We start from the raw sequence: 24,591 nt of genomic DNA on the forward strand, positions 1-24,591 counted from the left end.
GAAATGAGTGTTGCTTGTCACTACTTTTAACAACAATCCAGTTGATCATTTATCAGGGCATATTTTGGCACCTTTTCAGCAGAAAAAAAAACTAATATTCTGAACTTTTTGCTACTTTGCACTAGCAGAAAGGGACAGGGGTTTCACACTATGCTTTGAAGCAGTGCTTAGTCAAGTACACTTTTATATTTCCATATAGCATACAAATAAGGGGAAGTAAAGTTTCATAACAACTATGTAAAAAAACAACATATAAATATCTTATTTTTAGTTTTGTGTCCTATGTCATATTTCTGTGATTAATTCAAGTCTGCTTTGGCAAGTGCCATGTTGCTATATTTATGCAATAATACACACGTATTATCATATTACAGTGGAACCTCAATTACATCCCCTGATTTTAAGTTTTCCCTCATTTTACATTGTTGTTTTGTGGTCCCACCTATATATTATGCATAATACATTTCACTGATTTTACATTTTCATGGATTTTACACCATTATTTTTCTGGTCCCCTGAAAAACGTAAAATGGGGGTTTTACTGTATATATACTGTACAAGTGGGGAGGCATATTTTGCTTTCTTCCCATACTGATGGCCACAGGAGAGAGATCATTGTGTAAGTGGCCTGCTGAGCTTTGTAATTGTCTTCCATTGTCTGCTAAACATTTCCAATTAAAGTAATAAAGAGAGTCAGCATAAAACCCACTTTTATAACTTCTACTGCATATCTTATGAACCCTGAGCATAAAGCCAACTTGCTACGGAGGGTTGATCGTCAGTTAACCCCTTCACAGTGACTGTTTTCCAGCCAACCTCACATGTACTTTGATTTATATCAAAGCTGCTTTATAATATCGAACAACCCTAAAGCATCTCGGAGAAGCCCACAGCACAGTATGGGCAGTATTGCTTATACTGGACAAACAAGATCAGGAAGAGCTGCTGTGGACAACTATGAAGGCATGGCCATTAAAGTTAAAGGGCTGTTAAACCTCTGTGCTGTTGATTCAGTGAACACAAGTTGCAATTTAGAAAACCCCTAGTTGATTTAGCAATAAGATTTTAATTCTATCGATTTAAATTAAGATGTTTATTTTGTTTTAACCGTCATTTGGCTTCTTAAATGTTTTTCACTGGTGGCTGAAAAAAAAAAAAGGGTAAACTATCTTCTTCAATGTTATTTTTGTATTTGTTGGGCCCAATCTCTGGGCAGGAGGAGAGAAAGGACAACATGTAATGCTAATACAACGTACACATTGGTAATGGGTATAGCCTACATTATTACATTTTGATAGGCATCTTGCTGATGTGTAATAAAACGTTCAAAGTTTGATACTGGTCTAATCACATAGTCGCAGGAAGCATTTATTGGCCAGCAAATTGGTTGCTGTGGAATATTGCAACTTTCCAACCCGAGTGCCCTTTGTTACCTGTTGAGGATCAAGTTGAAAAAAATGCATAAATTAACCAGTTTTAGCAAACTTAAAAAATAAAATGTGCATGCCTTTGGACTTAAAACATCAACCTAGACTTACAAGGGAGAGGTGAACCAAATTACCAGTTCCTACAGCTATAGCTTTCACTACCCACATCCCCAGTCTTGCATCCCAAACTGCTTATAGTAACATGTTCCAAAGAATGCTTTCCTTTAGGAGCCATGCTTTTTATTCCAACCTATTACACAAATTTTAAGTTGCCATCAAAAAATGGAAGACACGTAAGCTTCTTGAGACACTTTTGATCATGTTGATGAAGCAATGATACTGGAAAAGAGCATGCTGTTTATGAAACAGGCCCAAATTGTCAGTGCAAAGATAAATAATTGTGCTGCTCTTTAACATACTTTGCAATTTAGGTCATTGTTCAGATCTAAATGACACCGTGAATTATTTTTTGAAAGTAAAAGAACAATTCCCTAAGAAAAAAAAGATGCTAATTTTTCTGCTGAGCGCTTATGGGTGAGACTAGGAGGATCACTGGAGATGCACGTCTACTACATCACACATGCACCATCATCATAACTGCCCAGAGGATCAGTGTGCATGCACATGTCTTGTAACAAGGTAGTAGAACAATGGTAGGGAGCAATGAGTAGGGGTGATGGCACATTCTATTCTTCTCCAGAAGTGCATATGACAACGAGAGTCTAAAGGCATAGCCCAAAACCATCATGAGAATTAACATAACACTTTTATAAACATATAGCACAGAAATAGCCCATTATCACCTCTTCCCTTTACTACTGCTCCACTTTAAAACAAGGTTACCAACATACACATACATTTGTTAACATACCTGAATATACCGCAGGGCACTCCGTAATACACTGAGGTTGGATGTCTTTTTTTCATCTACATTAGGGATGTTCCTCTTTAGTGTCTCAAAACATTCTTTCAGGTGTGCTCTTCTGTGGAAACAGGGAGAAAATACTTCAGCTTGTAATAGTGAAAAATGGCCACAATTGTAGATCAGTGCTACATATCGGTAATAATTTCTGTTATGAGTCGCTTATTTATTCCCCCACCATAAACACACCCACAAACATTGTTATCGATTGTGACACGCAGAACAGGCATACATACACTGATTACAGACTCACAAGTTGACAGGGCCTTTAGCTACACTGTGCAGAGAAATGCACTTTAAATGAAGAAAAAAAACACTGCTTCATCATCCACACTCAAATGAGAAGAATAAAATGCATTTTAAGGGCCAAGTTCTTTACTAACATTATCTCATGGTATGTTACATTACTGGGCCTATGTAACAACGCAGTACGAATTTGCCCCAGTCCAGCAACCAAGAAGAAATTAGTTTTGAGTCACTGAGTGTATTTCTAGTAGAGACTGCATGTCATTCCCAAGAGAAGCTGGCCATTGCTCACATCTCTTTAACATAAGATCTTTTGGGCAGGGCTCCATTTACCTCTTGTATTGGATATCATTTGTTTTTGTATATATTCTTCTGTGTTCAATATATACACCAATTTATAGTCCAAAGCTGTGAAATACGTTAGTGTTTTATAAAAAAGTGTCAATAATAATGTCCAGCACTGATTACAGGTCAGTCAGGAACATCAGAACCTTACAGGAGTTCACCTTTGAGTTAACTTTTAGTATTATGCAGAGAGTAATATTCTGAGACAATCTGCAGTTGGGCTTAATTTTTATTGTTTGCGTTTTTTTTTTTTTAATAATTGCACTTTTTGTTCAATGGCGCTCCAGTTTGGAGTTTTGGCAGCAATCTTGTTGCTAGGGTCAAAATAACTCAGCAACCAGGGAGTGGAATGAATGAGAGACTGGTTTATGAATACTAGAGGACCTGAATAGAAAATAAGTTAAAAACAGAAATAATAACAAAATTGTAGCCCCACAGAACAATAGGTTTTGACTGCTAGGGTCATTGACCCAATTTGAATGCTGGAAAGAGCCAGAAGAAAAATGCAGATTATTGTAAAAAAAAAAAAAAAACATACAAAAATATTGAAGACCAATTGAAAAGTTGTTTATAACTGTCCATTCTATAACATACTAAAATTGTAAAGGTAAACCACCCCTTAATGCTCCCTTGTCTGTAACAAGGTAGGAGGATATAGTAAATGTAGATAAGGTGTGCTTCAAAAGCGGATCAAGCTCTTTGCAGCCCCGGGTGCACGCCGTACCCCCTGCCAGGGCAAAGTATACATGTAGTAAATAAAGCAGCAGCACTCCGGTATTTTTGAAAAATTTGTAAACCTTTACTTAAATGCCATAGGCAACGTTTTCGGGCTACGCAGGCCCTTTGTCAAGAATGGCTTGACAAAGGGCCTGCGTAGCCCGAAACGTTGCCTATGGCATTTAAGTAAAGGTTTACAAATTTTTCAAAAATACCGGAGTGCTGCTGCTTTATTTACTAAAGGTAGGAGGATATGCTCCCTTGTCTGTAACAAGGTAGGAGGATAGACTGTTATTTTGTTGTAGCCATGGACTAATCCTGCAGAGTATTTATGTAGCCTGTCCCCCTCCTTAGAATAACTACTGTAAATAATATTTTGGTTGCTCTGAATTAGTTGACTTCAGAAATTCATACCATGTTGCTAGTTAAGCCCAAAAGCATGTGAAAACTACCTCTACGGTGTTGAGATATCAATGCTTTTCCCATGAATGAGGAATAACTTTTATTCCGCATTCATAAATTGGGACATTAACCAGGTCAAATCGGCAGTCCACCAACAACTTCTAGCACCATAGGAAAGCATTTCGCTACCCATGGGATGCTGGGAGATGTTGAATAAATGCTGTATGGCTACAGGGTGGACATATAAAGTCTTATGTAACCCTAATCAGTGTAGAAAGTGCATCCCAGGTTCTACTACGAGAGCAGTGTTTGTGTAATACACAGAGGGCTAGTCCATTACTAGACATGGAGTCCAGCAACACTGCACAGCAATTAATTATAAGTGCCCTGCAGCAATTAATGGATTTAAACTCCAGCACAAGAAAAGCGTAGGTCAAGGTCACATGCATTTCTGCACGCAATCTGTTGAGAGAGGTAATTTAAGAGCAGGCAGAAAGATATGCTGAAATTGAATAGGAAGCTTAAACCAGAGACTAAACAAAACAGGGCCTGGCTTAAATACACACCTGTTCTTCTCCAGTTTATTATGGACTTCCCGGGTGCCTGCCCTGCACACAAAAGAAAAAAAAAATTTAGGACTTTATCAAATCTGAATTTGATGCTTTTCTTTTAATGAATTTATGCCCATAAGGAAGAGAAGCAAAGTCTTCTCTATATAATCTAAACTACTGAACTGATGGGAAAAAAAGAACCTCTTCCTTGTCAACAAATGAGAGTTAAAATAAACTATATAGACAGAATATGTTGCAACTCTGTATTATGTGACATTCATGAATATGAAAAAATATATATATGTATATATATTTTATGAGTTGTCTAGCTGGCTAAGTGGGATCAGTCTTTATGTTCCACAGCAATATGGTCTCTCTCACGGTAATGGCCTGCATTGCACTTTCTTAGGTTTACAATGGTTGAACTACAGCAATTCCATGTTCCTAAAACAAATGAGGAAAAAGCACTAACATATGTTGAAAGAAAATGAGCCCAATTCAAAAATTACAGGTTATATTCACTTTTGAGTGATATAGATATATATATATATATATATAGATATATATATATATATATATATATATATATATATACATATACACACACACACATATATATATATATATTGCATAATATCATCTCTGCAGCAACTAAAATTTCTGGTATTCTTCTTCAATAGAATTAAACCTAGCAATTGCCTTTGTGTTGCACTGAGCAGTCCCACTGTGTGCCCAAACAGCTAAATAGTGAACCCAAACCAGAGTGAAACAGACCCAGTACCACTGCATTGTTCATGCAGCTCTCCATCACATGATATAAACGAGTTACATCCTCAACAAATCCAGTGTTTTCCTATCAATTCTTAATACACACAGCCCCTTTCCCTTTATCAACAGCAGGTCCGGACTGAGAATTAAAATAGGCACTGGCATTTTAGGTACACAGAGGCCCAATCAGTCCACAGATAGGCCCAAACATCTCCCACCAGCCCACTAAATACTGACTTTCTATGGCACCTTATAGCAGCCCCTCTGGCCATTTGCCAGAACCCACAGATTGCCAGTCCGGGCCTGATCAACAGTACTAATTTGGAAGCAACAAAGTATAAGTCAGTAGAAGATCTATTACAACTGGTCTTTTCCTATACTTTTCCAGGGACATGGGGGGGGGCAGTTTGGGATATTGATTGTCTGGAGTAGGGATGCACCGAATCCAGGATTCGGCCTTTTTCAGCAGGATTTGGCCGAATCCTTCTGCCCAGCTGAACCGAATCTGAATCCTAATTTGCATATGAAAATTAGGGTGGGGAGGGAAATTGTGTGACTTTTTGTCACAAAACAAGGAAGTTAAAGATGTTTCCCCTTCCCACCCCTAATTAGCATATGCAAATTAGGGGCTGGATTCAGTTCGGTATTCGGCGAATCTTTCGTGAAGGATTCGAGGGTTTGGCCAAATCCAAAATAGTGGATTCGGTGCATCCCTAGTCTGCAGTAAGTATACTTCTTTATTCAGGATTCAGTAACCTCCTAAATTGTCAGGGTATTTGTAACATCACTATAAAAGTGAGTCAGCAAACGATTATACACACAAAAAACACTGTTTGCTAAGCACAATCACTCCCATCCAATATATGAAGTTCACTCTAGCACCAAGAAGGTGCATGCTGTATGAAAGCTAACTAATATGTGCTTTGCCCACACAGAATTTGGTACCTCTACAACCATCTTCAGCTCCATCAATACCTTAGGAATGTGCAGTTCCAAATCCTGCAAATCTGAATGGGTATGACATGTTTAATCTAAAGTGTAGATAAGGATTGCTTGCTTTATTTCTGTCAATCAGACTTGTCACTGCACAAACGTGGAACTGCTATAGATCTATTCTCTTTATGTGGGCTCAAACCAGGAGCCTTTGCTAAATATATGTAGATGGTATTATAGACAGCCAACCCTTACCAAATGTTCATCTTCAAGCAAGAATGCACGAAATAGTGGTCAAAAATCTGAAGTGCACCTTAGCAGGTTCTATGTTATATGTTATTATGCCATGTCAGTAAGTGTGTCCGTCTGTACCAGCAATAGTAAATGTATGTTTGAGATTTAGCTGTAGTAAAAATATTTGGTTTTTTTCTGTCATAGGCTAAATACAAGGAATGACTACTAGAAGTTTATATCAATGAGTTTTTCAAGAGACTCATCATGCTCAGTTCAGCTTTTCACAGCCGCAAAGTAGTTTTCCTTGTCAGTACAATAAAATAAATGATACGAAGCCCTGCCAAGGCATTCAACCCGAGGGCTACAGAAATAGGACACAAGTTAAATTTTATTAGAAGTAGAACTAAAGCCTTAACACAAAAAAATATTCTCTCCAAGCTGTTTAAATCAGATGCTCTAACCCAGCATTTTTTATCTGCCCACCCATGATGCACCTTAAAGACAGCCTTGCCTGTAGTAATAGAATACTTTCACCGTTGCCGGTAGGACTGTAAAACATTTTGTATTATTCCAGGCGAGGCTGGGAAAGGCTTTAGAGCAGAGACATATGCTCAGACTCGGGGGGGATTAGTCGCCCATGGACAAATCTCCTCTTCTTTGGGGCGACTAATCTCCCCGAACTGCCTCCCGCCAGCTAGAATGTAAATCGCCGGCGGGGTGGCAATTGGTGCGCTTCGTTTTCCAAAATCGCCCGAAGTTGCCTCACGAGGAAACTTCGGGCAACTTCGGAAAACTAATCGCTCCGAGTGCCGTCCTGCTGGCGATTTTGCTTCTAGCCGGCGGGAGGCAGTTCAGGGAGATTAGTCGCCCTGAAGACGAGGCTATTTATTGCCGGGCAACTAAATCTCCCTGAATCTGAGCATGTGTCTCTGCCCTTAAGGTGCATGGTGCATTTTTTCTCCAAACAAGGCGGGAACTGAAGGGGGGCATTGCTAATAAAGTTAGAAAAGCACTGAACTTAAGGTAGTAGTTATGTTCAGCAGCCCCATAACATTAATGACCTGTGTCTTTAGGCCTGAATTCCTCTTCGCACTAAATAACAACATGAAATAATGCCTCAAAAAAGCCTGATGAAAAAGGCCAGATCATGATCTATTGTCTTAGGGTTTGTAGACAGCTCTGTATATACATATATAGGGAGAGTTAGTTACTATGCTCAAGTAATTGGTAGCAGCACAGAGCATTTACTATGAATCTGCAGAAAAGAAGACAGGGAGTTACTGGGGCATCTTAAAGGGATCCTGTCATCGGAAAACATGTTTTTTTTCAAAACTCACTGAAATCCATTTCTCAAAAGAGCAAACAGATTTTTTTTTATTCAAATTTTGAAATCTGACATGGGGCTAGACATTTTGTCAATTTCCCAGCTGCCCCTGGTCATGTGACTTGTGCCTGCACTTTAGGAGAGAAATGCTTTCTGGCAGGTTGCTGTTTTTTCTTGTTAATGTAACTGAATGTGTCTCAGTGGGACATGGGTTTTTACTATTGAGTGCTGTTCTTAGATCTACCAGGCAGCTGTTATATTGTGTTAGGGAGCTGCTATCTGGTTACCTTCCCATTGTTCTTTTGTTTGGCTGCTGGGGGAAAAGGGGATGGGGTGATATCACTCCAACTTGCAGTACAGCAGTAAAGAGTGATTGAAGTTTATCAGAGCACAAGTCACATGGCTTGGGGCAGCTGGGAAATTGACACTATGTCTAGCCCCATGTCAGATTTCCAAATTGAATATAAATAAATCTGTTTGCTCTTTTGAGAAATGGATTTCAGTGCAGAATTCTGCTGGAGCAGCACTATTAACAGATTCATTTAACTGTCCCATGACAGTATCCCTTTAAGAGGCTCAGATCTTATTTTTAAAGGCCAGTGGTAGTCCCACCAAAAAAGTTAATCATTGACTAGTTGCTATGGGTAACTGCCAATTTTTAATTTTAATGTTAATGAATGAGTCCCAGCTGTTTTGTTCAGTACCATGGCACTGCCACTAGGCATGGGGCTGTACTACAGGTGTCACAGAAACCTAGGACCCTCTTTTAGTCCACCCCATTCTTTTTTCACGTTTTTTCTTATGTAATAAATATGTTATTTAATTTCATTAAATTGAGTGCGCAATACTTTCCTGATTTTCTATATGTGAGATTTGGAGACCCACATGGGGAGTCTACCAATGGATTAGCACCTCAAATTATATTTTTAAGAGTGTGCATCTTCTTTTTCAAATTCTAGTCAATGCTGGTCTGGCTGGCAGTGTAAAGAGGATACATCTTTGGTCATCTGCTCGGTATATAAGCAAAGCTTTACTTTTTATCTAGGTATTATTTATTTTCCATGATTTTTAGGATATGAATTCTAGACCTTTCACTTCTTCCTCCTTTTGTAGACTGGAAAAAAACTTTCACTCTGTACGGACGTGGATTCAAGTCTATACATTTTATATATCATGGGATACATATACTTTTAGGAGTAATTTTCTTACAGTTTTCTTTCTAGTATCAAACACAAGAAACACCTCCATTTTAAGAGCCTCCCTGGAATTTTCTTAGTATTTCATAGTTACACAGATATGGTTTTCTGTATAAATATATTTAGTGTCAACAAAAGACATTTCTCTAATGATATACAATACAATTTTATAGCCACACTTACCTACTGCCACAAAGAGTTTATGAGTCCCTGCCAGAAGATCTTACACAATCATTTTGCAATTTGTGATGAGTTGGAAAGGGATGCAATGCAGCTAGGTGACTAATGTGAAAAATAAAAAACAAATCACCCCTACATCTACTTCCCAACCTTTAAACCTTGTTGGAACATTTTTAGAACTAGAGTTAGAAAGGGTGTAGGTTGGTCTTGCTATGTAAATATTTAAAAAAAACAAAAAAAAAAACTTGTAAACAACGGTATTACCACGGATATTTTGTGTTCAAAGTGCTGCTAGAATTACCCTCTCATACATTATGTGGGTTGAGGAGCTTAGATATTGTGTTGTTGTATCTCACTAAGAGGTCCTTACCCTCCAGGCCTCCGCCGCTGCTCATTGGGCCTTCCATCATCTGTTACTGGAAGTCTAAGGGCACCCAGGGGTTGAGGATGAGGCTGTGGTGAAGGCTGTAGAGCTGTAGGCTGAGGCTGTATATGCTGCTGCTGTTGTTGTTGCGGTTGCATAAGGTGATGATGTGTAATGGCCAATACGGGAGCTTGATAATGATGTATTGGCTTGGGGCTTCCCATGCACAGAGGGGTAGTTTTGATTTCAGGTAGCACTGTGCTTGGTGGCCTCTGAATGACAGGTGGCAGGGACACTTCCTTGTTGAGCACAGGAGGACTAACAATGGGTGCATAATGCTGTACAACAGGAGGTGACACTGATGTCTGAACTATTGGCTGAGGAGTGCTGCTTACTACAGAAAGGGGGATGACAGTCACAGGAGCAGATGGGGGAGGTGGTGGTGGAGGTGCAGGAGCTGGGGGGGATACAGGATCAGGAGGGAGCTGTTTTATAAGTTCTTCAGTTCTTGATACACTTTTAACTTCCTCTACATCTTCTTCCTCCTCCTCTTCTTCCTCTTGTTCCACCAAAATCTTATCATTTTCCTCTGCAATAAACCAAAAAAACAGCATGAAATAACAGGCAGTATTCTTCATATATTCTTTTTTTCAGGTCTTTTTCAGCTATTTTCCCTCAGTAATAACCTACTTCAGTATTGTGCAAGAGAACACAGGCAGTACAAATCATAATCAGAACATTCTATTCAATAATTACAACTCACTGCCAACACAAGGCCATTAAATACGTATCTACAGATACCATGACATTTATTTGTATTATTTCCTATTTATTGTTTATGCTGAATATGGGCTTACACTTAACATACCGGTATGTCTTTATAGTTTTTCATTAAGGAAATATCTCCTGATGGCTTCTTGGAGCTTTAACCGTACATCTTTTACCTGTGTTTTCCTATTAAAGTATCAGACAAATGTTGCTTTTTAAATGAGTATAACACACTTGTACATTCTTGTTTTTTTACGCATATGGGGATCCAAATTATGGAAAGACTCCTTATCCAGAAAACCCAGGTAACTATTCCAGATAATAAATCCTGCAACTGATTAACAATCAGCCTTTTCCTGCTTATGATACAGGTAAGCAGTGTTACAAAAAGAGCAACATAAATACCACTAAGTTTAATTCAAGGGATTTTCACCATCACAATACTGCTGCCGACCCAATGTATTTCTAGCTATGCCTTGCACACACTATTGGAGGGGCGTAACTACAGAGGAAGCAGACCCTGCGGCTGCAGTGGGCCCAGGAGGTATAGGGGCCCCATAAGGCACTAATCATTTACAATTTCAATAAATATTGGTAAAACAGGTCATCCTTTAGACATTTTAGGGGCCAGAAAAATAATTTGCTGTGGAGCCACTGCTGGGATGAATTGGTGTGAATATGACCAACAGAGAAGACTAGTTAATTATACTTTAATAAAGCAGATTGCCCCAAGGCCCCTTTCTGCTCTTATAAAATGACTAATGGAAAAGAATAGTTAAGAGGGTCCCATGGGAAGTACACACACTATAGGTTCTGGCACCATTACAGCATTGGATGTCAATACGACTGTTTCATTACAGATCTGAATCGTTACAATGCACTGTTTTGTCTCATTGTTAAGGTAAACTATTCATTCTATACAGTTTTTTCTTCCTCACAAGCACTCTTTTAGCCAACAGAAACTGTGCCTCTACTCTTCTGCAACCCTGGCAAGCGGCTCCCTGCCAATCACACAAAACCGGATGATTCTCATGTGCCAGTCTAGTGATTCATGGTCACGTTAAAGAGTTTCAGTGGAGAACAAAACACACATTCTTTCTGTACTTTGAAGGGGAAGTAAATCTATTAAAGCAGTTGTTCCCAAACTCTTGATCTGTCCTACAGGGACTAGAGCAATAGCTGGGCAGGTCAAGTTAGGGTGAGATTTGTGGAGAATAACTGCGCTAAATTAAAATCAGCAGCGAATACATTTGCTGCCCTAGATTTTGTTGAAACCATAAATATGATGGTGTTTATATATATCCATAACACAGCCTGAAGGTGGCCATAGACATAGAGATCACCAGACAAGCGGATCTCCCCAATATGCCCACATTGAAGTGGGCAATATCGGGCTGATCTGATTGTGGGCCCTAGGGCCCAACAATCGGATCATAATTCATTTGATACAGGCGGTCGGATCGCAGCCGCATCTGTTGGTTTATGCCGTCCCGTGATCCGACCGCCTGTATCGAATGCATTATGATCTGGAATTTTTTTTTTTTTAGACAGGATTTTTTAACCTGCCCGTCGCCGGATGGCCCCACACACGGGCCAATAAGCTGCCACCTCGGTCTGTCGGCAGCTTTTATTGGCCTGTGTATGGGGGCCTTTACAGTAGTAAAGTACAGAGTAAAGTTTTAAAAAAAAATCATTTAAACCTTAAATCATTTAGACCTACAATCCTCCAGCATTTGTTAAACTGCAACTGCATGTTCCACAAACCTTGCTATATACAAACACATGGGCTCAATATATGCATTTTAAACAAGGCCCAAAACTACTATGGGCAGCTCAGCACATGAATGGAGGAAGAGGAAGACATCTTGTTGCAATATTATATAGTTCAGTCTGGGAATACTTTAATTCACTCGAATCATTCATTTATAACCTCCAGCAGTCCAGAGAAGGCTAAATGATGTAAATGACGCTGGGTTCCATTCATCTATAAACACTAAGGGCAGGATTACACGGCCGATTCCACCCCGATCTGCCGTGCTGAACAAAATCGCAGGCGTCACATCGGATGCAACGGAAATAAGGTAAGTAATTCAATTGTCAGATCGTGTCGCAGAAGCTGCATGCTGCGTCTGCATCCGACAGTCGTGTTGCATCAACAATGAGACAGGATCCGACACTGGCATTACTTACCTTATTTCCGTCGCATCCGATGTGATGCCTGCAATTTTACATTTGGGGTGTGCAAAAAATTGCATATATTGCATATATGCATTTTTTTTTTATATTCAACGAAGTTCACCAATGTGGTTCTCACCTAAAAGGATTTTCAGACCTGATATCTATCGGGTAGGCTATCGGGGTGGGCCCATACATGGGCAGAGAAGTTGCCTGCTCAGTTCGAATGGGCCAAAATGCCAGCTTGATTTAGCCTGTGTATAACCTACCTAAAATCTGATATATATTTTCCAAGCAAACAGAAGGATAATCAATTAGATTTGGTTTCACAAGACATTTAAGTACCGTGCACAGTAGATTTGCATTAATATAACATTAAAGCTATGCTTAAACTAAATGTATACTAAAAAGCAAATCAAATTAGCTAATAAGCATAATAAAGAGACACCCGAAGCTTCATTTACAAATTACAGTGCAATTTCTGGCAGCAAATCAACATGTTTTATTTTTTTTTACCCACAATGAAGGATTTTCACCCAGAATTCCAATGTAAAAGCAGCCTGTGAACAAAGTTGCATCTGGTGCAACTAGGAAACATTGCAACAATACATGCACTATCTAGCCCTTGCATTTTGTAAGTAGTGCACAACTTGTAGCAACAATTTTTGGCTGAGAAATGGCGCACATTGTTAAGGACAGCATTAGTAGTCAATTAGCTTGGAGCATACCAGTAGCAGCTATTGATGCTACCCACTACAACTTCTAGACCAATCATGGTAACTATACTTCCCAACATTTGAAAAACAAAAAGAGGGACAAAAACGTGTGCCCCGAGACAAACATTTTTGGTCACGCCCATTTTATGGCCCCATCCCCTAATTACAGTGAACTATTTTACAAAATTTGTCAGGTTATGAAAGTTTGAACACATTTCTAGGAGTTTTAGTTCAATGTTTTATGTGTTTTAATAGTTTTGCTAATGAAATTGAATTGCCCTTTAAGCTTAGTCTCAGTTCTCCCAAGAGACCTGCTTATCTTAAAGCTACAATTGTTTCTTTGCTTATCTTAAATTGTTACAAAAGATCTAAGTGCAGCTGCTGGCTGTTCTGGGCTCTCTGCTAAAAAGCCTCTTATTTTAATCAAGAAACGTATCTTTTTCTGGCGTCAGTGCAGGAGATCAAAGAGAAAGTCAGGATATTTCAGTAACAAACCCTGGGACTGCGGGCTGAGTTTTCAAAATCGGGACTGTCCTGCAGAAAATGGGACAGTTGGGAGGTATGCAAATGTATTCAGATCCTTGGCCAGCAATTTTTTTTTTTTACCGAATAAAAAATCCAGCATGGAGACTCTAGTCTGTGATTTATTTCAAATCCCTGAAATTCCAGTTTGTTTTTAATGTAACATTTTATTATAAAAAAAAATCTTAGGAAAAAATTTAATATGATTAATCCTTTACTAAAAGGGGCAGTGTACCCCTTTGTTCAACATAAGCGCAATAAATAGTGCTTGTAGAGAACAGAGTTTTTTGCCTATTGTTTTAAATCACAAAGCATTTGTTGAGCTAAACAGGAATATTGTAGCAAGGTAATTACCGGTCTCGCAAAAACCAGGAGTAGCTTCAATTTTCCGATTTGCTCCAGAAATAACACAAATCCTATATTTTAAATTAAATAAAATAAAATAAAACAATAAGCCTTTAATATGTTCTGCACAAGCCATAGCCATTACATTCAGTTAAAGTAGTTGATATACTGTCCTTTTCGGCCTACATACACCCACTGTCAGCCGACTGTTACCTACTCTTGTTATGGAAACTGACACAGGCAGGTTTTTTTTTTGTTTTGTTTTTTTTACATCAAAACACACACATTTCAGCATTGTAGGGCTTACTTACACCATTGCTAACAGGCAGTTTCCATAAATGTCAATGAGAGGTGGCGTGGGCAGTTTGGGAATTTCTCCATCTAAGGAAATTTACAAGCAGAAAAACTACCTTTCTGTGATATTAGCCCAATCCTATTTTAATCAGAATCTTGAAACTTTCTGATAATTTTCGGAAAAATAGTCCGACCAAATCCGCAGTTTTTTTCCCCTTATCAATACATTTCTCCACAAATTTCCTGTGCGGGAAAAACAATCAAATCATGAAAAATTCTAATCATATGAATTTTTCGGAGTTTACACCCAAAAACTTTTTTTGGATTTTTGCCCAAAAACCACTAAATCTTCGGATTGGTAGGTCTGACTTGGAGTACTTTTTTTTTTTCTTTTTCCTTTTAACACCCTCAGGGTTTAATAAATTTTCCACCCAAAATTCAGATTTTATAGTAAAAAAAAAAAAAACTAAACTCGGGACAGCAGAAGTAAATGATGTATAGGGATATGTCATAATTGCACTGACCCAGATGGATACATCTGAATTGGTTAAAGATGCAAGAGTACCTGTTGAGCATCTCCCGGCGTCCTCCCTCTGTCTTATTTTCATCGGGCCACGCCTGCGCTTTTCTAGGGCACAGGGACATGAAGAGGCGTGGGGGAGGGGGGGATTAGCTGTTCAACAGGCACGTGGATACCCAAACACTCGGCATTGAAATGTTTAAAGAACTAGAATTGTGCATATTCATCTAAGTAAACACTCTGTGCCTAAGTCATATTATGTGCACATAGCAGTTTTGTTTTTAAATATTTGTAAGTTGCTCAAGGACACCAAGTAAAAGTTAAAACAAATTAATATTTGGAGGGTTTAAATTCCCTTTACTATGTCAATATTATTGAAATTATCACATACTTTTACTGAGCAGTACAGCAGGTTGGTAGGTAGCACTTCTGCACTGCAAACTCGATGGTCCAACGTTTGATTCCTGTTTGGCCGCTAGCTGCACAAAATTGGTATGTTGTCAGGGTTTCCTCCAGGTACTTCAGCTCCCTCCCACACCCAAAAAATATACAGGCCTCTGATAAAATTGACACGATTATAAAAGAATGTGATGGGGACATCAGACTGTAATGGGGAAGGACTGATGTGAATACTGTATTACTTAACAGTATTGAATTACTGTATTGAATTACTGTTGTAAAAATGTGCCGGAGCTACCTAAATAACAGATAATAGATGAAAGAAATTGTGGGAAATATAGTAGATTGAGCTAGAGCTTTCGCCCAACAACATATTTTGTTATTACATAGATTTTAATTAAATCTCCCCTTTGCTATGATATAATCATTGAATGGAAACACTGTCTCTCAGCAGCAATTTGCATAAATATTTCCAAGACTCCATACAACATGGTTGCAACTTTGGCCAAAATTGGTAGCCTATTGGCAAATCTTGGGAGACACATGATGGCCTCAAAATTACTTTATCAAAAGAGAGCTGGAAATGCTCCAAATTACGCAAAGGCAGTCTCCCATAGACTCCATTTTATCCAAATAATCCACTTTTTTTTTAAAAAAAATGTTTTCCTTTTTCTCTATAATGATAAAACAGTACATTGTGCATGATCCAAACTAATATATAATTAATCCTTATTGGAAGCAGAACCATCCTATTGGGTTTATTTAATATTTACATGTTTTTTTTGAAGATCCAAATTAAGGAAAGATCCATTATCCGGAAAGCCCCAGGGCCTGAGCATTCTGGATAACAGGTCCCATACCTGTACATGAGGAGGTGCTTTGTCAAGGTCTGCATAAGCCCCCTTTAAATATCCATTTTTTTTTTTTTTAAAAATCAGAATCAAGGTTACAAATTATACCGGGTTATTAATTATTTGTTTCTCTTAGAGCTGTTGCTGAACTGAAAACTCTAGAATCCAAAAGTTGCTAGAGGATCCTGAAAATTATAGTTCAACCAGGAAGGGCTGCAGGTAGGATATTGCTCATCCCCAACTTTGTACTTTTGCAGTTGTGATCAGAATATCACTGTGTTTTAAAAAACAAATAAAGCTTAAAATCCTTATAATAGCTTTTATTTCCATACACGCAAATGCAATGGGAATAGTGAAAATTTTTATGAATTTCCTGTGAAATCTGCGAAGCGGCGGATATATTCACGAAACGCCGCCGGCATCTCGTTTTTGACGCCGGCAAATTTTCGCAACAGATTGCGGATTTATTCACTGGCGGCAAAACGCGGGAATTTGCGCCTGGCGAATAAATTCGCCCATCACTAATTGGAAACACTGCATATTCTATTCCAAATCAAAAAATGAAGAAAAATGTATGAAATTTGTGTTGTTCCTTCAGTGAAGAAAAGGGAATATTAACATTCACTGTATAAACTGTTAAATGCTTTGAATCCTTTGAATCACTGAACTAATATTTAGTTGTATAATCAGTGTTTCTGAGAACTGCTGCACAACTGTGTTGTATGGAGTCCACCAACTTTTGTCACTTGTTACATTCCACAATTCTTCTGCATTTCTTGGTTTTGCCTCAGATACAGCATTTTTGATGTCAACTTACAATTTTCTATTCGATTAAAGGAGAAGGAAAGTCATTAACCACTTGGGGGTGCCAAATGTTAGCAGTAATGTAACTAGAGGGGGCTGGGCCCTGGCGCGGGACGTGCAGCCGGGCCCCAAGCCCCCTCCGTACGCCCGGAACTCCGTCGAAGTCAGTGGCGCGTGACCCGGGGTTATTCCAGCGAGCACCATGGAGCGATCCTCTTCCGGCTTCTTCTGTCATCTCGTGGCTGCGCATTAGAGCAAAAAGCCGAACTTTAACTACAAATTCGGCTTTTTCATTTTACTGCGCATGCATCTGCCCCGGGAGATTTGAAGACAGAAGAAGCCGGAAGAGAAGTGCTCCATGGTGTTCGCTGGAATAACCCCAGGTAAGTAAATACATTCACTTGGGGGTTCCTAACATTTGGCACCCCCAAGTGGTTAAGACTTTCCTTCTCCTTTAAGGTCCCATGGATCGGGCTGGCCACTCCATAACTTAAATCTTGTTGGTCTGGAACCAAGATGTTGCATAGTTAAATTGGGTTGAAAAAAGACAAAGTCCATCAAGTTCAACCCCTCCAAATGAAAACCCAGCATCCATACACACACCCCTCCTTACTTTTACATAAATTCTATATACCCATACCTATACTAAATATAGAGTTCACAATAGAGTATCACAATAGCCTTTGATATTATGTCTGTCCAAAAATCATCCAAGCCATTCTTAAAGGCATTAACTGAAACAGCCATCACAACATCACCCGGCAGTGCATTCCACAACCTTACTGTCCTGACTGTGAAGAACCCCCTACGTTGCTTCAAATCAAAGTTTGCACTGCCGGGTGATGTTGCTCATTTATTGGTGTGTTTGGGGTCGTTGTCTTGTTGAAACCCCCATTTCAAGGGCATTTCCTCTTCAGCATAACCTCTTGATGTATTGAAACGAACCATAACCCCTGGTATGCAATAAATAGGCCCAACACCACAGTATGAGAAACATCCCCAAATCATGATACTTGCGCCACCATGCGTCACGGTCTTCACAGTGTATTGTGACTTGAATTCAGTGTTTGGGGTTCGACAAACTGTCTGCGGCCCCTAGACCAACAGTAGTCCACAAAATCCGGGACTTTTGTGGACTATCCGGGAGATGGTCGAAGGGGTATGTGAGAGTCATTGGTGTAAGACAGCTTTTACTAGCTGCTGCGGCTAATTGTTCACCCAGTGCATTTTCTGTTTTTGTAGTATGTGTGTTAGAGGAACATTTCCTGAGGACAGCCCAAGGAGCTGTGATGTGTAGGTGTTTGCCTGATAGATCCTTCCAGTAACTAATGATTTATCCACAAAAGTGTTGTATTTGTGAACAAGATCAAAGGCAGTGTGCAATAACTGCTCTTACCACATTTTAGACATGTGTCCAAATGATTGTTTTTTTTTAAATGGGAATGAAGTAATCCGGGGTCTGTGTGTTGTAATCGTAGGGCTTCTCCTAGGTTTATTTGAAAACCCGCTGTGTTACCAAAGTCTTATTTTCTTTAGAATCATTGGTAGCCCATTCTTTAGTTTGTTAACAAAGAGGAGGATATCATCAACATATGCTATATGTTTTTGATAGTAGCCACCTATCGTTATACCATTTAATGTTTTGTCAGATAGGATATGTCTAAATAGAGAATCTAGTGCCACATTGAAGAGTACGGGTGAAAGCGGACAACTGTCTGGTTCTGTGTTTTATTATGAATCTTTCTGCGTTAGGGCCATTAGCTGTGACTTGAGTGTGTGGTTGTGTATAGAGGGCACAAAATAGGTTGAGCATTTGTATTTGTAAGGACCAGGACTGAGTGCCGTTGCTTCAAGAAGCTTACTTGATGTGTGTTCTATACGTGCGGGAGAATGTTTTACAGTCCGGCTGCCATTATTTTGGTTTGATTTTTAGATGTTGATTAAGTAGGGAGATGGGCCTATATGATGATAAGGTTGGCCACCAAAATGGCACAGTGGCTGATTTTTGGTAATTGACCAAACTGTAAAAATTATAATTAGCCCAACAAAAATCCCTACAGTTAGAAATATGACTGCATCAGGCAAACAATGTCAACTGGCAGACAACAGACAAAGAATTCACTCTGAAAATCATTTTAAATCTTGAGTTGAAGAAACTAATAACGGAAACTTGTTACACCAAGAAAAGGTGAACTATGTTGGCAGCAAGCAAAATTCAATAGTTGTAAAATGGCTTTTAAAAATCAATATAAAAAGAGACACCAAATTGTTAGAGGCCATCTTTTATGAACTGTTGCTTTATTAATTGCCACAGGTTTGTCCCCACTTGTCCTGCCTGCCATTGACTTGAATGTCAACTGCCTTTCACCAGTTTGGTGTCATAAGTAAAATGTTGCATGATGCTGCCACTTTTCCAATTGCCATATGGGTATAACCACAATGGCTTTGAAAATCCATGAAGAGATTGACAGAGTGTTCTCCTGCAGAGCTAGCATTTACCTGATCCTGAATTGCTATCTGCGCACATGTGGCATTGAGATACAAAGAGCAAAAATAAATAAGGCTGTACCAGTTCAGGACAGGTAAAGCCAATGCAAGCTTACATACTGTAGCTATAACCTAATATGTGCTGATGTCCATGGCACATAACTAAGCTGCAGGGCAATTGCTCACCACAATAGGTGTGACTTAAGAGCTGTTTTTGAAAAAAAAGCAAAAAAAAAAAAATGTTGTTTCGTCTGAAACAATTCTCAGGAATCAATGAGTAGCCAAAGCCCAATACAAGATCAAATTGATGGCTAACATGCATTACAAACACACACAATGCCACCAGGAATCAATATGTTGCTACTGATGAAGCAGGAGTTGCCCTGGTTGACCTTCCTAGTACAAGTGCCAAGGCTTTGCCTAAAGAGGAAGAAGCTTTCAAGCTGAAAAACACATGACAAGGTCTTTGCTGTAGGTGAACGTGAAATTTACCTTGCCCATCTATGAGGTGTGATTCAATACAATCACTATTAGAATAGCAGCATTCACTAACCAGTTGGGAAGCAATGTATCTACATTTTAATTGCTCCTACTTGTAAATTTTTTAGAAGTACCAGTAAAGCCAAATAATACCCCTAATTTGAAGCAATTATGCCTTTAAAACCACAGTCTTTTTTTGCATGACAAAGGGTTTTCATCATATACTGGTGTGTAAGGGCACTGGTACATATGGCTAATTTGGACACTTTAATCAAGGTGTGCCCATACTTTACTAATGAGAGGTCTACTTTTAGTGATGTTGTCCCATTATGATCTACATCCATAAAAACATTGTTGTCATTCTGTTCTAATGAAAACAGTTAAATATTGTATTGATTTATGAGCAAATGTATTTTGCTAGGTTTAACTAACAACTATTTATTATGTAACTTTAATAAATAAACTGTAATACAAATTTTAATGAAAATAATTAAACTAGTAATTAAGGGTAATTAAGTCAAGCTGTTTGTTGACAGTGCCTTAGATCTACTCATCACCAGCTAAAAGTCTACTGGTAGATCCCAATCTACCTTTTGGGCACCCCTGCTTTAATCTTTAACCAGGCTGAAAATGTGGCATTAAAGCATGAACAGTGGCATCTATAGTCTTGAACTAAAATCATCTGTGTTTGTGTTAGGAAATAGTAGGTTTAAGTTCAAGACTGTGGGATGTCGCTTTGTGATTTGGTGCCATGTTTTTAGGTTTATAATAGCAGTTGGAAACACTCACAAACGCAGCATAACTGCAATTAGGCTTTTTATTCCATTACCACACAACATGTTTCGGGCACCTGGCCCTTTCTCATGTTTTTAGGTTAACCTGGCACTTCAATCACTCAAAACAGAAGTATGAACCACTGATCTAAGGGAACAATAAATTAACATGTCATCATTATTACTATTAACACATATTTATATAGCATCAACATATTCAGCAGTGCTGTACAATAAATGGTTGCATATAGATGAAGTACAAAATAGCGGATTACCGATACAAGAAGCAAAGAGGGTACCCAAAAGCACTTACAATAAGAAAGGGGTATGAGAAACAGGGTGTGGGGTTGGGCAAGATCAGGAGTCGTAAAGTGAGATTAACAGGATACAGTGCACATTGTGGCTATGCTAAGCATCTCTAAAGCAATGCTTTTTAAGAGATCCTCTGAAGGCAGAATAATTGTGAGAAGTGACACTTGACCCCTGTTTAATATTGACTAATGAACTGAAACAATTCCATTCAAAAGAGTTTACCATGTCCTATGCAAACATGGGCCATACGGTCCTTCTAAAATTGTAGAAGACAGCACCATCAAAAGACATACGTTGAAAAAGCCTTTATTAACTTTACATAGCTTTGATCTGAAAAATGCAACTTTTCAGGCCAGAACTCAGCCCTTTATCAATACAAAGAGCCGTCTCAAACTCAAACACAGATGCTTACTTAAATAAACTACGTTTAAGCCTCTGGGGCACACACAACTTTAAACACTGCAGGGCAGTAGACAGTTCTAATATACTTATAAGTTTTGGATAATAAAAGCAAAGCTTTTCTGCCATAGGGGTTATTGGGTTATTCTGACAAATTAAGCAACCTCTTCTTTCACTCAAGCAACTGCTTGAATAGGCATTTTTTCAGGTTAAATTGGAACTTTCTGGCATTTTCTCTATCTAATTAAGTTTTATTAGCACTAATTATGTTGCCCTTTCCTCAGTCAGCAATGTTTAATAATTGGCTCATTTATCAAGCACTTCCCCCTTTTCCCAATGTGATCATTCGTCTAAGTGTTTGTCACCCAAAAGGAGTTGAATTCCACTGTTTCATATGAGCTGTCACCTTTGAAGGCAGTTCAGAAGTAACTCCATAGTAATCATCAGCTGAGATACCCACCTACTTTAACCTCCCTATGACATGTGTCACTTCCAGCCAGAAGGTTTCTATGTTAGAGGTCACATTGTGGTGTCAAATCTCCCACCGGACATTACTCCAGGCATATACCAGCATCAGCACATTTGCAATAAATCAACTGACTCCTTTCCTCAATCCTCTGTGCAGAATATGGATCCAGTGCAGATAATGAATGCTAGCTCTTCTCTTCACCAAGTTGCACAAAGAACAAAAATTCACTTATTGAACATTAAAGTAGTCATTTATCTACTTGGAGATCTTGCCATAAAACCAGTCTTCCTGAGAATCACTACAGAGTTTGCCCCAGGTTTAGAATACATAAATCCTAGAGATTATCTGTATGGATTGTTTGGGAGCAATTAGCCCCAGCAGCTGACATGCAAATCCGTATGCACATTTTCATTCATTAGATAATAATCAGCTGCTTCAAAGAGATGAATTTGAGCCCAAATATGAATTATTTAATCTTATTTAATGCCGACAAGAACAGCTGGATACACTGCACAGACTGCTGTGGATTGTGTATGCATTTCAAGCAGTTACGCTGTGCGCAAAAGTGATGGATCACTTGAAACCACACGGCAGATTTACTACGAAATTACAGAACTCAAAAAAAAAAAAAAAAAAATTATATATATATATATATATATATATATATATATATATATATATATATATATATATATATATATATATATATATATATATATATATATATATATATATTCCTGTGCAGCTTTTAGTGATATAATCTTAAGGAAAATGATGTTGTCATATAGTTCCCCACCAGGAAATTCCACTTTAAATGAATTACAATTTGTGGCATAAATAAGATTAGCATTTAGCACACCTAAACTAAAGGGGCTGCAGAAGCCAGGTTCAGATGTGTTTTTACAGCTCTTGGAGGCTCTTTCATACATTAAAACGCAAGTAAATGCACGAGTTACTGCATCCCATTCTTTGCACCGACTGTGTCACAATGAAGAGCTAAACAGGTGGGGTACATCAAGTTGCGAGCTTAGGCTACTGCTGCATGTCTTTTTTTTTTTTTCAGCTGACCTATATGTGTGTGTGAACCAATAGGACTATATTCTGCATGCACATGGAGCAGATTCTGGCCAGGAATGCATATTTGAAGGTTCTGGATGGAATTGGCTCCTTATGCACTCTGACAGGCAGACTACAGTCTTGTCCGTGGCCACACATGGAGCAAATGGAGCTTAAACCAGGTATATAAACAGCAATAATTTGCCTGCGACTGGGTATTTAGGCATAACAAAAGAACGTAATGTGATAAAAGTCCCCAAATTTGCACGGGGTCTAGAGAGCCATAACAAACATCTGATTGGTTACTATTAATTACAAGATCTGGCATAAAACCTGACAACTTTTATCAAAGGTGCAGCAATCGTCTTCCAATCACTGAAACAAATCTTAAACTTGCTCTGTGTAATATATAGCAAAATTAAAGGGGTTGTTCGCCTTCCAAACACTTTTTTTCAGTTCAGCTGTTTTCAGACTTGTTTCAATTACTTTCCATTGTTTATTCTTTACAGTTTTTCCAAAATCTAAGTTTAAAGTTGAATGTTCCTGTCTCTGTTACAATTTTGCAACATTTAGTTGATACATTTATCAGCAGCATCTCTGGAGTATTAGCAACTATTGTTTCAATTCTGACAGTTGCCTGTAATGAAACCCAAAGATTCTGCTCAGCAGTGACAACGATATTTAATATTTAGAACAGTTTACAGGGTCAGCAACCCCCCCCCCCTTCCCAGAGCTGCTTTAGGGAGCTAGCACACGGGCACATTCGGGGAGATTTAGTCGCCTGGCGACCACGGCCGGATTTACATAGTGTGCGCCCCTAGGCCCACTGCCGTTTGTCATCCCTGTCCCCTCCCCTTTATTCGTGCAAATTTTCATCATGTAGACAGGAGCAATGGGGATTTAAAAAATTATTGTATCTCCAGCGCATCCCCAGTGTTTTTGAACCAATGTGGCTGTGGTTGGGCAGCATACCGCCCCCCTAAAATCCTGCCACCCTAGGCCTGGGCCTAGATGGTCTTTCCACAAATCCAGGCCTGCTGGCACCTAATTGCCTTTTCTGCTGGGCGACAATCTCCCTGAACTGCCTTCCCCCTGCTATAATGAAAAAACAATCCTACACTTCGATTTCCGAAGTCACCTGAAGTTGCCCCACGAGGAAACTTTGGGCGACTTAGGAAACCGAAGCGTCGCGAGTGCATTGGCGCTGGAGTTTTCTCATTATAGCAGGCGGAAGGCAGTTTGTGGAGATTGTCGCCCCGCAGAAGAGGCTATTAGTCACCAGGCGACTAAATCGCCCAGAATCTGCCCGTGTGCTTCAACCCTTAGGGTAGAGACACATGGTCAGATTCGGGGAGATTAGTCGCCCAGCGACAAATCTTCTCTTCTTCGGTGCAACTAATCTCCCCGCACTGCCTTCCCTTGGCTATAATGAAAATCGCAGCTGGGATGGCTCTCTGAGCACTTTGTTTTCCGAAGTTGCCTCCTCGGAAAACGAAATGCTCCAAGTGCCATCCCGCTGGCGATTTTCATTATAGCCAGTGGGAAGGCAGGGGAAGGCAGTTCAGGGAGATTCGTTGCCCCAAAGAAGAGGAGATTTGTCGCCGGGCGAATA

At 39.1% G+C, this 24,591-nt stretch overlaps 1 protein-coding gene across 2 annotated transcripts in view; it reads right to left on the bottom strand.

Moving 5' to 3' along the window:
- mnt.S (MAX network transcriptional repressor S homeolog) overlaps nt 1–24,591 on the bottom strand; it is a 54,744-nt gene that overhangs the window by 24,482 nt on the left and 5,671 nt on the right. The window contains exons 2-4 of one of the 2 annotated variants that reach the window (XM_018249112.2): nt 9,616–10,198; nt 4,626–4,667; nt 2,299–2,410 (exon numbers count right to left, since the gene is read on the bottom strand). In XM_018249112.2, coding sequence (XP_018104601.1) covers nt 2,299–2,410; nt 4,626–4,667; nt 9,616–10,198 — 737 coding nt within the window. The remainder of the gene's footprint in view (nt 1–2,298; nt 2,411–4,625; nt 4,668–9,615; nt 10,199–24,591) is intronic. The other variant, XM_018249113.2, reaches the window with a different exon arrangement.

Source organism: Xenopus laevis, chromosome 2S (assembly GCF_017654675.1).
Source record: "Xenopus laevis strain J_2021 chromosome 2S, Xenopus_laevis_v10.1, whole genome shotgun sequence".
Classification (NCBI taxonomy): domain Eukaryota; kingdom Metazoa; phylum Chordata; class Amphibia; order Anura; family Pipidae; genus Xenopus; species Xenopus laevis.